The sequence below is a fragment of the Trypanosoma conorhini genome (assembly GCF_003719485.1).
Source record: "Trypanosoma conorhini strain 025E chromosome Unknown Tco_14.4_contig_00050, whole genome shotgun sequence".
In the NCBI taxonomy this organism is placed as follows: domain Eukaryota; phylum Euglenozoa; class Kinetoplastea; order Trypanosomatida; family Trypanosomatidae; genus Trypanosoma; species Trypanosoma conorhini.
The window spans coordinates 37,326-53,038 of NW_021704137.1; the positions used below are offsets into that span (position 1 = coordinate 37,326).

The 15,713-nt window shown below is 55.6% G+C and overlaps 5 protein-coding genes across 5 annotated transcripts, besides 12 other annotated features; all 5 read right to left on the reverse strand.

Annotated features, from left to right (window-relative positions):
* Window positions 1-9: 9 nt before the first annotated feature.
* Tco025E_01510 (uncharacterized protein) lies at window positions 10-2,508 on the reverse strand (the record flags this gene model as incomplete). The annotated part of the gene is made up of 1 exon (XM_029368448.1): window positions 10-2,508. The coding sequence occupies one exon, from the start codon at window positions 2,506-2,508 to the stop codon at window positions 10-12; it is 2,499 nt and encodes an 832-aa protein (XP_029231442.1).
* Window positions 2,509-2,896: 388 nt separating this feature from the next.
* Window positions 2,897-2,946: a microsatellite.
* A 32-nt stretch (window positions 2,947-2,978) lies between these two features.
* Window positions 2,979-3,019: a microsatellite.
* Window positions 3,020-3,216: 197 nt separating this feature from the next.
* On the reverse strand, window positions 3,217-5,208 carry Tco025E_01511 (putative sphingosine kinase A, B; the record flags this gene model as incomplete). Its single annotated transcript, XM_029368449.1, has 1 exon — window positions 3,217-5,208. One exon carries the CDS (start codon window positions 5,206-5,208, stop codon window positions 3,217-3,219), a length of 1,992 nt encoding a protein of 663 aa, XP_029231443.1.
* An 885-nt stretch (window positions 5,209-6,093) lies between these two features.
* Window positions 6,094-6,147: a microsatellite.
* A 22-nt stretch (window positions 6,148-6,169) lies between these two features.
* Window positions 6,170-8,530, reverse strand: Tco025E_01512 (uncharacterized protein; the record flags this gene model as incomplete). The annotated part of the gene is made up of 1 exon (XM_029368450.1): window positions 6,170-8,530. The coding sequence occupies one exon, from the start codon at window positions 8,528-8,530 to the stop codon at window positions 6,170-6,172; it is 2,361 nt and encodes a 786-aa protein (XP_029231444.1).
* A 90-nt stretch (window positions 8,531-8,620) lies between these two features.
* Window positions 8,621-8,639: a microsatellite.
* Window positions 8,640-8,821: 182 nt separating this feature from the next.
* Window positions 8,822-8,846: a microsatellite.
* Window positions 8,846-8,907: a sequence feature (A-rich).
* A 274-nt stretch (window positions 8,908-9,181) lies between these two features.
* Window positions 9,182-11,005, reverse strand: Tco025E_01513 (putative tRNA pseudouridine synthase A-like protein; the record flags this gene model as incomplete). Its single annotated transcript, XM_029368451.1, has 1 exon — window positions 9,182-11,005. The coding sequence occupies one exon, from the start codon at window positions 11,003-11,005 to the stop codon at window positions 9,182-9,184; it is 1,824 nt and encodes a 607-aa protein (XP_029231445.1).
* A 164-nt stretch (window positions 11,006-11,169) lies between these two features.
* Window positions 11,170-11,229: a microsatellite.
* A 554-nt stretch (window positions 11,230-11,783) lies between these two features.
* Window positions 11,784-11,814: a microsatellite.
* Window positions 11,815-11,894: 80 nt separating this feature from the next.
* Tco025E_01514 (WD repeat-containing protein wat1) lies at window positions 11,895-13,958 on the reverse strand (the record flags this gene model as incomplete). The annotated part of the gene is made up of 1 exon (XM_029368452.1): window positions 11,895-13,958. The coding sequence occupies one exon, from the start codon at window positions 13,956-13,958 to the stop codon at window positions 11,895-11,897; it is 2,064 nt and encodes a 687-aa protein (XP_029231446.1).
* Window positions 13,959-14,009: 51 nt separating this feature from the next.
* Window positions 14,010-14,038: a microsatellite.
* A 1,404-nt stretch (window positions 14,039-15,442) lies between these two features.
* Window positions 15,443-15,471: a microsatellite.
* Window positions 15,471-15,490: a microsatellite.
* A 91-nt stretch (window positions 15,491-15,581) lies between these two features.
* Window positions 15,582-15,616: a microsatellite.
* The last annotated feature ends 97 nt before the right edge of the window (window positions 15,617-15,713 follow it).

Consider the following 15,713-nt stretch of genomic DNA (forward strand, 5'->3'; position numbering starts at 1 on the left):
GGCTGCTCATCATTGCCAAACGTCCATGGCAACACCGCCGCGCCGGGCAGTCACGCTCGCAGGCTGCTCATCATTGGCAAACGTCATGGCAACACCGCCGCGCCGGGCAGTCACGCTCGCCGGCTTCTCATCATTGGCAAAAGGCATTACATTCTTTGCCGACAGTAATGAGGCAGTTTCAGTGGATTTTTTAATTTTTTCCTCTGCTGTCAGTGCATTAGGATCCCGGGGAGCCAACGCACTTTTCTCCCCTTGGCCGGCAGTGAGGGAAGATCTAGCCTCCTGTAGTGTGGGAAGCACACCGCTTTTCGTTTGCTGGGTGAAGAAATTACGCGTCGTGGCGTTACTTTTATTTGGAAAGAAGCCAACCTGCATGGCGGTGCGATATCCGACGTCGCTGATACATTCTGTGCTTCCGAAAACGATGGGCATCCACTGCACGTCGTCCTGCATCGAGGGAAGTGGTTGCACTGGAATCGAGTACCACGTGTGGTCAAGAAGCCCGTGGCACGTCACTTCATCGGACTTTTCACCCTTTACCAGGCCGTCAACTGGGCGCTTCGCCCTGTCAAGCACTGCCATTGAGACGACGGGTCGAATAACGCCATGACGAAGTTGATGCTGAGCAGCAGAGGAGTTGGAAAGAAGTCGAAAAAGGTTGGCGACGTCACTCTTTCGAGGCGCAGGCTCACTGGTATTGCTCACGCCACTCGAGGCATCAGTTTCCTTGGCCTGCGCTTTTTCCTTCCCACCGAGAAGGAGGCCTTTCTCTAAGAGGCTCTCCTTCTTGTGCTTGGGGTTTCCGGAGACATTATTGCAGGAGAGTGACGTAGTGAGGGTCAGGAATCCGTCGGTCTTTGAGGAAAGCTGGCGCAGCGATGGCCGTGCCACGCGGGAGCCGTTTCCCTTCCGCGGGATCGTAGGCTGGGGCGAGGAACCCCTGCCGTGATGAGCGGCAGATTGCTTCCCGGCAGCAATCGGGTCAGGCGACGCGGCGCGTGACGCCTGATTGGAACAGACAAGTCCTTCCACGTCACCACGGGTACTTGTCCCTCCCGCTCCCTCGTGCGTCGGTCCCGTGTTGGCGTGACTCGAAACGGAGATGGTGGGAGACGACCACGGCGCAGCTGTCAGGTCCGACACAAGCGTGATGCTCACTGTGCGTGCGTCGTACGCTGCGCGACAGGACTTGGCGTAGTAGAGCGGATTGTTTTCGTCCGTCACGAGGTGGTAGCAGTCGCAGGGTGCAAAGGAGTACACAAGACGGCGGAGGGGCAGCGCAGGAGAGGGGCCAGTGGTCGAGGCCCTAGTCTCTGGCACATTGAGCGTGGTAGAGCTGTGGATCTCCGCTTTATTTTCCTCCTTTGCAGCTGTAGATGCTGCGTCAGCCGGCATCGTGTAGCAACGCAGAATCTTATTACATCTCGAGAAGAATTTTTCCGTAGCAGCGTCGTCCTCCCTGCTGTACCTGTCAGACATTTCAAAGGCCAACATTCTCCGCATGGCGTCATCCATGTAACTCTCGGTGGAGGGAGCGAAGAAGGTTGACTTACTCGAAGCGGTGGAGGCGCCGCTGCAGAAGCGTGCCTCCTCCCGCCTATTCGTGTAGTACTGTTGCTCGTCAGGAGTGAAGCGACTAAGTGGCACCTTAAATGCGGCAAACTGCAGCGATCGCAGCGCGGCATCAGGGCCTGTAGTCTGCGTCGCAGCCACGTTGTGAATCATGGTCCCATCCAGGACACGAAAACCCGTCATGTTTTCACCGAGCTGCAAAAAATCTTCCTCAAGTGAGGGCGTTACGTGGTCCGATGCGTAGGCCTCTGATGCAGCGCTGTCAGACGGCGAAAGCCCACCAAGCTCGGCACGTCTGTAGCTCGTCTTGTTAACATCCCTTTGCCGTCGACGATATAACTTCTGCTGCTCTCTCGTAAGCTCCGGCAGCAGAATAAAGTAGGTGTCGTTGTAGTGGCGATTGGTCAAAGGATCTCCCAATTTTTTTCCGCCCTTCTCTCCCTCCCCTTGCGGCCCTTCTACGTCTTCCTTGCGCGCAGCGAGAGCGCTGGAAGCCGCATTCGACAACAAGGCATTGAGGTGCGATGGAAATGTCCGGAAACGCAGCTCCGGTGGAAGAAAGCCCTGCGGCCCCTGCAGCGTCGCGAGCTCCTCGCAGCTCAATGCCGTGTCTGAAAGGAGCGGGGAGGAGAGGTGGGTGACAGCGAGGAGGTAGACATGCTCGAGCGTGTCAGGGTGTTCGTAGGGGAAGCGTTGATGCAGCGCCGCCAGCAGTGCGCGGTGCAGCACCTCGGCCTGCTCCTCCACCGAGACGTAGCCTCCCGGCACTTCGCCCTGTTTGCCCGATGCCGGCGCCACAGTGGCAGGTTCCCCGGCTGCAGACGCGCCAAGGCTGCAGGACTTCTCGGTTGAGCCCAGCTGGCACACGTCGTGCGGTAATGCAAGCTGGTGCAGCTGCATTCTAAAGTAGTCTACCTCGGGCTCCAGGAACAGCATCTTTTCCCTCCACTTCCACACAAGCGCGGGCCCAGCAAGCCAAACCCAAAGACCCAGGGAATGACACACACACCTTCTCTACGTGTATGTGCCCGTCTGTAGGAGGGAGGAGAGGGGGAGGGGTCGAATGAATTAGAGGGCAAGAAGGACGTGTGGCTCTAAGAAACTATAAATAACGCACGCCTAGGGTAGTCTAAGGGGCCAACGTACGCGTCGTTCTGTGTCTGCGACGTTGGCAAAGGCGGTCAAAGCGAATGTCCGAAAGAAGAGTGAAGGGGAAAACGCCAAACATGAAACACAGAAAAAGCTTAGGGGCAGAGAGATAAAAGATAGGGGGAGGGAGAGAGGAATAAGGATAAGTTGGGCATCTCCGTCGTTGTCCTCTGCCTGTGCGTGTGTGTATGTATGTGTGTATGTGTGTGTGCGTGCGTGTGTGTGGAACGTCAAACCTCAAAATATTGCAATATTCATCTCTCTCCCTCTCTCTACATATATATATATCCCTCTCTCTGTTCCCCCACCCCAACATACAAGCATAAACACAAACAAGCTATCTCCCCCTTTCTTCGGTCTTTTTTCCGCCTTCCATGTAACCCCCTCAAAATACATAGGCATTGCCCATTTATCAAGGGAGGAGCCCGACACACAGTGACTGCTCCCTTCACCGCGTTGTCAACGTTGTAAGCCGGAGAACGAGCATCAATTTGGTCAAGACATATTCCTTCCCTCACGCCGGTCGTGGTTTCCGCCACGGATTCTTCGTCCAGGTCGGCCCCGAGGCACAAACATCGTTAGGACAGCGGTCGCCTCAATGATGGCAGGCAGTCGCTCTAGTATTTCACCGTCGGCCTCACAGCTTTGCATCAAGGCTTCAACGCGTGAAGTTGAGTTTTTCGCGGCGGAACGAGGCGAGAGGCGCGTGTCCACGTCGATGATGGTGCGTGTTGTGTTCCATATCGTCGTGGAGGGCCAGTGTGTGTGGTTGCCGGTGTACAAGGAAGGGGCGTGCAAGACGAACTGGGCAAAACCGGCGACCCAACTTGTCACGCTGAGCTGGCCGTCGGTGGGGTTGGCGTGCGGGGTCACCTGCAATCCGCCGCCGAACCACCGCCCGTTGCCGAAGGCCAACGTGGAGGACTTCAAACAAATCCATCGGCCCGACGGGTCAGGGTCGTTTACGGCGGCGACAATTTCTTCCGGCGTATTGGCCTCCTTGCGGCTGGGGTCAGCGTAAAACGGGTTGACGACCGTTTTTCCGTCCGCGGGGGGAGCCGCAAAGTCTGAGGCAATGCTCGCGCCCTGGACTTCATACGCGTAGTAGTTGGCGCCGAAACGCAGGGGCTCCGTCGCCGGAAGCGCCTCCTCCCACGCAGACGCCTTCACCCACTGGAGATCATGCTGTACGCCCCGCAGCGCCGCTTCATTCATGATGAGGTGCGGGTGTGGCAACTCTCCGCCAATGCGGCGCGGGGTGAGGCTGTTTGACGGCAGCGACGCAAACTCAGGGAGGGCGACAAGGCGAAATGGCTTTGGCCGCAGCTGACACACGGAGATGATAGACGCTACGGCAAACATGAGCTTACCCCCCAACAAGGACATGAATTTACTTTCTTTATACCCTTCACATTTCTCAATCACATCACAAGAAATTCCACATGAGCACTCATTTATAAAAAAATAATTTTGCCTGCTGCGGGGAAACGACACCCGTGCCACATCCACGTCATACACCTCAAAACCAAGTGGCGCCGCATCATCCGTGCTACCCTTTGTGCTATCTCTTGCGGTGGTGGTAGTAGATTCCTTACCAACATGGGTTCCATTCACACCCGGCGGTACCCGCACCAAGGTGGTGAGTGGTGAGGCTGGCATGAGGTGTCCCCAGACGCTACGTAGGAGAGCAACGAACTCCCGTGCACTGCGGCAGCCCAACCCCAATCTGGCAAAGTCCGTCCCAGTGCCCGCCGGAACGTATATCAACGACGGGAGAAAGTGCCGCAATATCGATCGGTCCTCAAGTGATTGCCAGTAGTACTGCAGTGAGTCAAGCCCCCCTGTCGAAGCTTCATCACTGTGCATAGGCGTTGCTATGCTCTTCCGAAAAGCTTCCAAGGTGCCACGGCACATGCCGTTCACGACGTCACTTAAGGAGCCGTCTCCTCCGACGGCCACAAAAACGTGCAGTGAATCCACGTCGCATTCGTGGCTCGTGATCGCCGTCGTCACGCCGTCCGCTATCGCTGCAGCAACTTTCCCATTGAGGCAACGGCGCAGGCGAGACGCGACCACCATCTTCGTGAGATGCTCTGCCACTTCTCGCCCGCGTATTTCATGCTCCGTGGCAATAATGTCCACCCGCACTCCGCTCCGCCGTGAGCAGTGCATCGTTGCGTCGCCTGCGACAGGGTCTCCAGTACGGAGTCCTTCGGCGTAAAACAAGGACGACGACGACGCGACGCGTAAGGGAGGAAGCGGTGCATGATTATCCTTCCGGCCGAGCCGGGCGTCATGGACTGACATCAACTCGCTGGCGGTTCTCACTCGGGTGACGCAGTCGGGGAACTCCGTCCGCAGCGTCGTCTCGATGCGCCGCTGGAGGAGCTCGCCCTTCCCTTGTCCACTCGTCGGGTTGACGATAACCCAGGCTTGCAGCCGGGGCAGCTGACCGGGCTCCTGCGCTGTGCCATTCCGAGGATACATTTTTATTCCCGCTACAGCGCCTCTTCAACTCTACTTGGCTCGCCTTCAAAGCCGCGGTCCATGTTGCGCGGCGTGGGAAAGAGGGAGGGAGAATGGGAGAGAGTCGTCAAGAGTCAAAGTCCAACAAGAGCGAGAGAATTGTGGCGGGGCGGGGGACTCGCCAAGGTCTACAGCGGAAGCAAGAAGAAGGGGGCACTTGGTTGTCGCTCGCATTTCTGCCTCAAGTACAACAAGTCGCATGTGTGATTACGACGATTTTTGCCCGCATTTGTGTGCTGCACGGTAGCAACGGGCGCAGTGGAAGACGAGAAGAAGAAGGGGGCGCAAAGCGTGCTTAAAGAAGAAGAAAAAAAATGCGAAGAGTGGCAGCTGAACCCGACGCTATGAGTCCCTCACTTCTCCACAAGCACGCACACACGCAGGCAGGGGGAGAAACACCCAACGTACAGAAAAAAAAAAGATAAATTTATTTAAAAAAGATACAATACCCAATCCAGCGTCGACCCAAACGGCGGAGTAGTGCCTTGCTCCCATTCAAGCCCCCTCCCCTCGATCCCAATTTCCCGGTAGCGACGGCGTGAATTGAGACAAAAAAAAGTGGGAGTCCGCACGGGAACTCCACGAAAAGACCAAACAGGCAGGAGAGAAAGAATGAAAAAAAAACGGAAAATAGGTAGAGGAAAGCAGAGATTCGGTGAGAAATAAATCAAACCAAGGCAGCTGCCCGGAGAATAGCAATGTTGCCCCTCGCTTTCTTCGCAGTAGAACGGAGAAATGCCGGAGGTGCCGACAAGCTAGGGCCGCACCGCAAGCCTTGCCCCGACCAAGGGGAAAAAAGCGGGAGAAACCAAAGAAAAAAGGTTCCTCTGGCATCGCCTATCTTCCTTTTCTTTTCTCATTTTTGTTTGTTTTATTATTATTATTAGTATTTTTCTTTTTTGGGATTGGTCCCATCAGCCTTCTATCGCGTCATTGCGTCGTCCAACTCTGGCGGCTTGCTTTGCTCAGCCCTGGCGGTGTCATTACCGTCCGATTTCGTGGACATCAGCTCCGAGACAACGCGCTCAACGCGTCCCTGCCCTGCCTCAACGGTCTGGCACAGCCTATCGCAGAAAGCGGAGAGCTGTGAGTGTGCCACCTCCTGCTGGCGCTCCAGCACACTCCTGGTCCGTTCGTCCGAATCCTGGCTGAAGGATTTCAAGGCCTTCTCCATCGCACTCTCAATACGCTCTGGAAGTTCCTGAAGGACACGTTGCGTGAGTTGCTGCCCCCCCTCGTTACCGCTTGAGCTTCCTTCAAGTAGCTGCTGCAGGCCGCGTTGCTGATCCTCATGCATAATCTTCAGCTTTTTTGACAAGGTCTGGTCGAGCTGGCGTAGCAGTGTTTTCTGCACGTCCTCCAAATCCTCTCGCACATCGAGGGAAAACTGCTCCTTGGAAGGCAAGGCACTCACATACTCCGCTAGACGCTCCTCCAACCGTCGGGTACAGTCCACGAGGTCATACATGTCGCCGGACGCGGCGCCAGCGTCCGCAGTCGGCCGCTGCTCTATTTTGTCCCCTATACTCTTCACCTCTGTTCGAAGTGCCTCCATCACTTCTTGCGTGTGGCGCAGCTGCCGCTGAACATGCTCAAACTCCTTTGTGGCATCTATGAGGGCTTCCCTCTCACTCTGAAGCCCTTCCATAAGCTCTATCACACGCTCCCGCGACCAGTACTCCACAAGTTTGTTCAGGGTACTCACGAGATGGTCGGTGGACTTTTCATGCCGCAGCGCCACCTCCTCCAGGGCGTTGGCCACAACCGAGCGTAGCACATTTTCCGAAAGGGACTCCGAGGCAAGTTGCCCGGCGTCTTGACCACGACGGCGCAAAGTTGAGGGAGGCACAACCTTGCCCCCCTCTTCGTGTACTTCTTTGTAGCCTTGCTGCTCCTGGCTAGCCTCCCCAGCAGCTTCTATGCTTGCGCTGCGAAGCGCAAAGAGCACATTCTTCTCGGTAAAGCAAGTGGGTACAACCACCACGGCAACATCGGCCAGCGGTGAAAGAGACTGCTCAAGTGTCTTTTGATACTCCTGGCGCATAAGCGCTGCGTCCTCCGCGATAAGAAAGGAGGCACCAAGAAGGAGCAAGACTGGCACACGAGGTGTGGTAAGAGCTTCCATGTTTTTCGTTTTTTTGCCTCCCTTCCGTCGACACTCCTCTTCAAAAATTTGTGTAATAGTGATCAGTGGCGTGCGGCAAGCCCCCGCACCGGTCAGTCTATAATACAAAGCGTACACCTCCCCACTACCGTACACGGGAAGGTTCATCATATCGGCAATTCGCACTTTGTCAACGTAGCCGGAGAAAAGGGCCCTCTCCACTTGCTTTGGAGGCTGAAACGGTGCTGCCAACGACGATCGAAACATTTGCTGCAATGACTCCCGTGTGTCCTTTCGGGTAGACGGGACGGAGGTGAATCGTCCCTTGGCAACCCCAGGGGGTGGTGTGTAGGAGAGCGAGCGAGATCCGTCTGCATTTGTTTTATCGCCCACCTTCGTACTTTTCGCACCCTTCTTCCCAGAAGCAGATAACTTTGGCTCACTCGTTGTTGTTGTTGCTGTTGTTGGTGTCGTCGCTGAGCTCTTCTTGGGAGGTGAAGTCTTCGCCGCAGCTTTTACCTCCGGCGACTGCCGCTCAGTCCCCCGCTCACTGCCATCCACCGCGGCGGCCTCCCGTTGATCCCCCACCGCTGCGTTGGCGACAGCGCTGGGGGTGGCACCCGCCGGCACCTCCGCCGCCTCTTCTTCCTTCTTTGCCTCCAGCCTCTTCCCGCGAAGACTCTTTAAAATTGACTTGGCGACGGCCGACTGCTTGACGTCCAGCACGACGGCGGTGGCACTTTTAAAGCGATCCCGCTGCTGCAGGGCAGTGGAGAGGACAAACTCATTTGCTTCAGCATCGTCCTTATCCAGTGAGGTCTGCACAAGCACAAGCAATGGGTGCGAATGTTCAGGGTTGCGCTGCAGCTTAGAAACTTCCTCGTCACATGTGATGACGAAGCGCAGAACGGAAGCGGCGCTGCTGCTGGCGTCTCCGGCGGTGCCGTCGATCGTCAGGACGTTGGCGGTTGAGGGGAGCGACTTCTGCAGCAGCTGCGCAAGGGCGGTCGTCTTGTAGGCGGGGCAAATGCTGGCAAGCAGGGCCTTGCCCTCGTCGGCGTGCGCCGACTGCCCGTTCGGCGCGAGTGCGCTGTAAGAGACGGTTCTCATGGCGGCCTGTAACGCCCGATGGCGCGCTGCCGTGGGCTTCGAGCCGAGACGACGGACACAGCGGAACATGCAAATCGTGAGGCTATCGACGAGCGTCGCGGCACCCCCGTCTATGCAAAGAGATGAATAATGGATCAATGGAAGTATGGGCCACGGCCTTCTTCTCTCTCTCTCTCTCCCCACCCCTGCTTTATTCTCGCCCTAGGGGTCTTCTTTCAAGCTTCGCTCGAGCGGAGGCGGCCGGCACACACAAAAGACCGAGTGAGAGGCAGTCGTGTGGCTTCCCTCCGCACGGTCCATCAAATAATGAAGGAATAAAAAAGAAGAAGAAAAAAAGCAGACGCGAACGCGTGGCCTCGCCTCTCTGTCTCTCTCTCCCTTTCTCACAAATACACACAAACACAATCACGCAATCGCGCACGCAGAAGCCACAAAACAAAAACAAAAAGTGGAGATAAGACAGTGGTGCGGGCACATGCAAATACAAAAATAAGACACTCACCAGCGGCTCATTTAGGCGCACATAACAACGACAGCAAAAACAGCAATAACATAAAAAAAAATGATGCGAATCATCAAACCACAAAGTGGGATTGAAGAGGCGACCAAGAGAACGATGTCGGTGTGTAATTTGTGGTAGATGGCATCCGCTCTCGTTCCGCAGCCGCGAGAGTTAGGTTTAGTTTAGTTTTTTTCTTTGTTCTTTCAGAGTGGCACTTTTCAGATGTCACGCGCGATGTTAACCTCCTCGTACGGCCCGGAGTCAACGTACGACACGTAATCGTCACGGTGCTGCGCCGGGTACTCAACGTCCCAGAGTGTCAGTCCGTAAACCGGGGCGGGCGGGAATCGCTCCCGCTTGAACCGATGCCGCGACGGTTCAAAGCCGCTCTGCAGGGCCTGTTGTAGCTCAAGCTCATCCCAAAGACCGTGACCGGCCGCCTTCAAGAGACTCACCATGTTGCGGATCTGGTGGCGCAGAAAAGACTTGCCAACGAACCAAATCAGTACCTCGTCATCTTGCCGTACCACCTCCAGGCGGTCAATGGTGCGGACTGTCGGCAGGTTGGTGGAAGCACGATAGTACTCCTTGGCATGGGCACCCGGCTGCACAACACGCTGACCATACTCGTTGAACGTTGGAAGTGCAGCCGCGCGTGCCAAGTTGCTGGAACCTTTTTCTATCATCACCTTCGGCGCCTTCCCGCGTGTGGCTCGCGGCGACTCGCCGGTGGCAGTCGGTTGGTAATGCTCATCCAAGACAGCTCCCGTAGACAGTCCAGAGGGACTGAGTGCCGCTCGACGAAGGGCATTGGCCATCTTGGGATCTGCAAAGTAGCCAAAATCTTTCGTTCCCTCCAACGCCTTGGAGAAGCGTTGCATGCGGGGAACATCCAAGTGACGGTCCACGTGCCACTGCAAACCGGCATCAAAAAGCGGCGGTGCGACGCGATTAAGAATGCGGTACACATACACGCGCCTCAGGCCGCTATGGCGTGCATGAAAATCTTGGTTTTTGCACCGCTGACAGCTAAGGATAGCAAGCGGTTGCTGCCGCTTCTCTAACCACATCGTGGCTCGCTGAATGATTGTGCGTGGTTGTAATTCAATGTGACTCGGCACATCTAAGTGACAGCAGAGACGCCGAACGGACACCCCGGCTTCGGGAATAACACCTGCAACCACCTTGACACTGTGCACGTCGAGCGCCACTGCCAGTGCCTCCTCCAGGACGGTTCGAGCATGATATCGACTGCCCATTGTTTTCTCCGCGGAAGAGTTTGCTGGGTCGTTGGCCTCCGCCGTAAGAGGGACACGCCGAATAGTTCCGTCTGGTGCTGTTTCCCGTCGATACAACTGGCGTGAGGTGCTTTTCCACCACCCATCAAAGTCGCTGCCTTGATACTGCACGTCGACACGATAACGCGTGCTTCCCGGCGGAATGATCTGCTGGCCTGGAACGTACGCATCTCCGGCTGCCACTGTTTCTGCGTGCCCGTCCGCACGACTTGCAGGAGGGAAATACAAAAAGGCATCATCCAACAACTCCTGCTCCACGGCTTCCACCCCAACAAGAGAAGAGGATGCTCCTTCACCTCCCAAGAGATTCTGCAAACTGCCCACTTCGTCCTCCTCAGGCGTAGTTGTGATGACGGTGGTGGTGGTCTGCGCAGAAAGCGTTCTGCCCGGCGCCTGCTGAAATGCCTTTCGCTGTGCGCTGTCCTGAAAAAGCTGCGCTATGGCGTCTGTCGCAGCGCGCTGTTGTTGTTGTTCCTGCTGCCCCTCTTTGCGCCACTTGCGGCTGCCCCATGAAGTTTGCCCTGGCACCGACTCTCCCTCTACGCGCTCCACCGCATCCCCACTCCCCTCCTCGCCGTCCTTCGACCTACCGCCGAAGCCTCGTCGGCTGCCCACGGCGACAGCGAGGCCGCGGAGAGGCGGAGGGGGAAAGTCTGGGGTGCTCCCTGCGGAAGCGAGCCTGCGCAGCAGAGAGGCGGGAGCGACTCGTGGTGCTGTGCGGACGCACGCAGCCACAATCCACATTTCGGTGTGCTGCGGGGTCGCGCGTATCCTATGCTCGTTTCCCCTGTTTCGCTTTCCACGCCCGGGCCCAGGCCGCAAGGACCCAGCGCGGACACCGCCCCGAGCAGCACAGAGATGAAGGGAGAAAGGGAAAAATGAGGAGAGAGCATAACATGGAGAAAGCAAATAACAATAAGAGTAGTACTAACAATCATTAAGGTAAAAAATAACAATAATGATAATAAAGAGCATTCGTTTGGCGTTGAAGCCAACGCTCAGTAGCTTTCAGTTATGCAGTTCCCTTCTCCGCCTCATCGCACAAGCCCACTTATGCATGCCTCCGAGCGGACGCGTGTGTCGGTGCGCCCACTAGCATCATGCCCGAGGTTGACGCATGGATTTATGACGTGCCAAGAATCCGCAGTACGCTAACCACGCGGATGGCCGCCAGCGGGGGAATAACAAAATGAAGTCAATCCTAACCACTTGTTACAAAAAAGGATCCATCTTTTCGGCAGCCCAGCACCCACAAGGAGGGGCCGACGTTTGGAAGATAAACAGTGCAAGTCTCAAGGCTGTGTGTAATGCAACAGCAACCTTGCTTCAAAATCTCGCCATGTAGGTTATTTCCTTTGTTTCCTTGGACTCCTTCCTTGTGAATGGAAGCTCCCTTTCCCCTTTTCGACCTCCATTTTAAGCGTTGCTCCGTACGCTGTGGGTGGTGGCGTTCAGCCTGTTATACCGCCTCATTCATAATTGCTTACAAGTTGGACTCAACCACATCCCAGAATTTTCTTTTTGCGTGTGCGTGTGTGTGTGTGTGTGTGCGTTTTCCTTTACTTCTTTCTACGCACGTTGATTTGGGTTTTTCCTCCCACGTCCCCCGCTCCCCTGCTTATCCAAGGTGGCTCTACTCGAGCCTCTTTTCATAGTACAATATACTACACACCACCGGCTTTGTATGCCCTATGAAGCAGGTCGATTGTACGCGGTCGGTGAGCAGCCCTGTCCACATCCGCAGGTAATGATCGCTGCTTGCCGTGAAGAGATAACGACCGCAGTCGCTGAAAACGCAATCCCACACCCACCGCAAGTGCCCTGTTAAGGGCTTCAATGCGACAAACTGCAGTACGCCCGTGCTATGAAGCTGGGTGTTTCCATCAATGTTCAGTGAGGGGACGACAGAAAACTGCAGTGAGGAAGCATCCGCAAAGTCAGCGGGTGTAGCTGCCGGTTTCTCCTCGGTTTTTGCCGCTGATTCGGCTGGTTTCCCCTCGTCCACATCCGCTGAGACCTTCCGACTTGTTCCACTCCGTGATGTTTCCGACATTTTCGCCTCGGCTCCCTTCGGTTTATCAGCTGGGGCAGATTGCGAATCTTCTGCCGCTGCCATAGGCTGCAACAGCGACGCCACCGCCAAGGCCACTTCTGGGGCACCTGGCTGTGTCATGCGCCTTTCCTGCAGCCCCTCCACCACATCCGAAGACAGCGGCACCGTCGCTGTTACCGCTTGCTCGCTCTCCTGACAGCTGGAAATGTCATCCCCACTTCGCTTTGTCTCGAACGCCGTGCCCTGTTGAAGCTCCTTCGGAATCAGAAAGCGGCCGACGGTGTAGTCGGCGCAGCAGGTCACCAAAAGATCCGTACTGGGGGATATGGCCACCTTGAGGATGTACTTGTAGTGCGCCTGGAAGGAGTAAAATACCTCCATCAAGAACTGCTGCGGGAACGGTAACTGTTTCGACGAAGAATCATTGGAAGAAGTTTCTGAGCCAAACTTTTGATCACTAGATGAAACCTGGGCCGGAAGCGCTTGAGCATCTGGACTGCTGACAAACGCAAGCGTGCGAGATTCCTCTGCAAGAGCCTCTGCGGATGATCCTAAGAAGTTGCTCTTCGACCCACACACACCCCCGTCGTTGCCGACGGCGGTGGGGCGACAGACGCCCTCTAACTGAAACGAACCGGCATCCTGCGAGGCAGCAGCGGCACCGCAGTCTGCAGGGTCCTTGGCGTCTTTCGTGGCGAGTGCCACGCCCATTGAATCCTCCGCCTCCTTTGCCTCCTTTGTCTCACTGCCTTCCGGCTTAGCTTCGCTGCCAGCCGACGGATCCGGCAACGGACCACAGCCATGTGCCTCCCTCACAAAGCGCAAAAAGTGCAACTTACCTGCGTTTGTTGCGGCCACGGCCCAGCGCGCCAAAGGCTCAATCGCAATGCTTCGAATGGCTGTGTAGTCCGTGTCAAAGGAAATTTCTTGCAACGGTTTCTGCCCAAACGGAATTCCAGCAGAATTCTGCAGCTGTTGCGTTGCCACCTCAGTGATAGTGGGAAGGTGCCACACGGAGACGCGACCAATCTGCGATCCTGTGAGCAACGTCTGACGATCTGGGGAGAGGGCGCTGCAGGTGATGGCCACATTAGTGGAAATATCCCAGATAAGCTGCAACGCATTTGGATTTGTCGCGTTTAAAAAACGAATATGACCATCTTCTGAGGTGGCGTAAAGCGCTGTGGATAATTCAACGCATGTGTTGTCTTGCAGCGGCCGCTGCGTGGACCCGAGTTCAACGGTTCCATTCAGCAAACTGCTGGTTGAGTTATCGGTGGAGGAGCCGAAAAATGAGGCGGCGCCCCTCTTCAGATGCAGTGGAAAACTCCCAAGACTCGTAAAATTCATGGCGGATTGGTTTTCATACGATGACAAGAGCGGGGGCGCCTGATTGCTCGCCCCGCCGCCGCCGCCGCCACTGGCCGCTGCCGCCGCCGCCGCCGCCGTGTTTGGTGACCCAATGTCGTACACACGCACGACGCCGAACCCCGCCACGGCGAGGTACGTTGTGTCTGGAATCAGCAGCAGCGCATTCACCTGCGAGTCCTGAAAGGAGAAGCAACGCACTGTGCGACCAGAGGCGCCATCCCAAAAGCGTATTTGTTTATCGTAGGAGGCGGAGATGAGAAACGCGGCGCACATTTGCTACGAAGCTGCACCCTTGATGGCCGTATACAAGCTCGCAAGGACCCACACACGCACACGCACACGCACACGCACACCGCGGAAAGGACCCCTCTGCTCACTCCAAGGGCTGGTACGTTCAACGCAAAGAAAAAAAAAGCAAAGCTACGGACACTAACGATAGACAAAGAGCCCGTGCAGCGCCGCTTTACCTTTTTTTTTTTAATAAGTATTTTGATCTTCGGATCAACTCCTCGCCAAATGATGATGATGGGGGGGGGGTGCGTCAGTGAGGGACAGTAGCCGCCTCCTCAAGTCTTCCGCTTATTTTTTTTTACCTCCTCCCCCTTTCGGCTTCCTTCTAGTGTGTCAGTCCCGCTCCCAGGCCTTGCTGAGGGTCGCTGTGCGCAATGCTAGAGAAGCAGCTGCACTTATGCGTGGTTCTCGCTCTGCTGCGGCGGCCATGCAAAAAAGCAAAACAGGAAAAGAGAGGAACAAAAACGAGGGAGAGACGAAATGAATACACGACGGGAAAACGCTTCAAACTTCATCCGTGGCTGTACACACCCACACACGCGTATGAAGAGAGCCGGGAAAACGTCCCGAAACGCCAGAGTGATATTCCCCCAGCGGCGTTGCCTGAAAGGCGAGTACGGGCATCACCCACCACAGGGTGCACATACGTGCCGTCAGTCATTGTTGTCCGCCACGCAAATAGATGTAAACTGCACCGTGTGTAGAGACATGATCCCCCGCCCTCTCGGTTTCATTTCTGCACTGGTCCACTCATAGTTCCCGCCACCTGCAACGAACGGAGACGGAAAACTTCATTGGGGCAGTCGTGGACGCATGCCTGCACCGCAGGCGACACGTCCCCCCTCCCCTCCCCCCCCCATACTGCCGCGAGGAACAGGCTCCGGCATGCATCAAGAACTGCCTTAAAAAAAACCATGAGGAGACAAAAAGCCGCAAAAAAAAAAGATGCAAAGGCGGGGGACCACTGCGATGCTCCAGGCAAATGGTGCCCTTCGTCAGGAAATCAACAAAAAAAAAGCAAACACGTAATAAAACACAACTCCAATTGCACTACTGAACAAAAACTCCCTGCGTCGTTACTAGCCCATGGAAACATTAATGTTTTTTTTTTTGCATTTCACTGTTGTTTCCAACGGCGATTACGGAAGAGTAGAAAAACAAAGCAAAACTAGAGGAGGAAGGAAAGAAAAAACAAAGTTAAACAAAAAACTGGGAAAGCAAAGGGATAACGGCCAGTGGAGACGTACAGACCACTAGGTACGTATGTATGACTAGAAAAGCGGAGTGCGATGCGCATTTGTTTCACTTCTATACATTACTGAAGGGGGGAGGGACGGTGGAGGAGGGGGGCCGCTGCGTGATGGCGGCGCACCCCACACTTGCGCCTCCGCCCGGCCGCGTGGCCGCCTCCTTATTTTTCTCTACTTCCTTCGCCCCCCTCGGTTCTTCATTTTCAGCAGAAATATACACACAGACAAACACACACACACACCCATAGATATATATATATATATGTTTTCCCTCTTTCCCTTCAGTGTATTTTTTTTTGGTCCCAAGTTTCTTGCGTCGCCCCCATCACGTTTCAATGCCGCGGCCCCGGCCATTCTTTTCCCCTTCTATTCCTTTTTCTTTTCCTTTTCGGGTTACTTTCGGTTTCAGGGTACGTTTCACTTCCCAGACTGCCCGTGCAAACAGGCCGCTGGCATACAAAACACCGCGGATTACACGCGGCAGAAG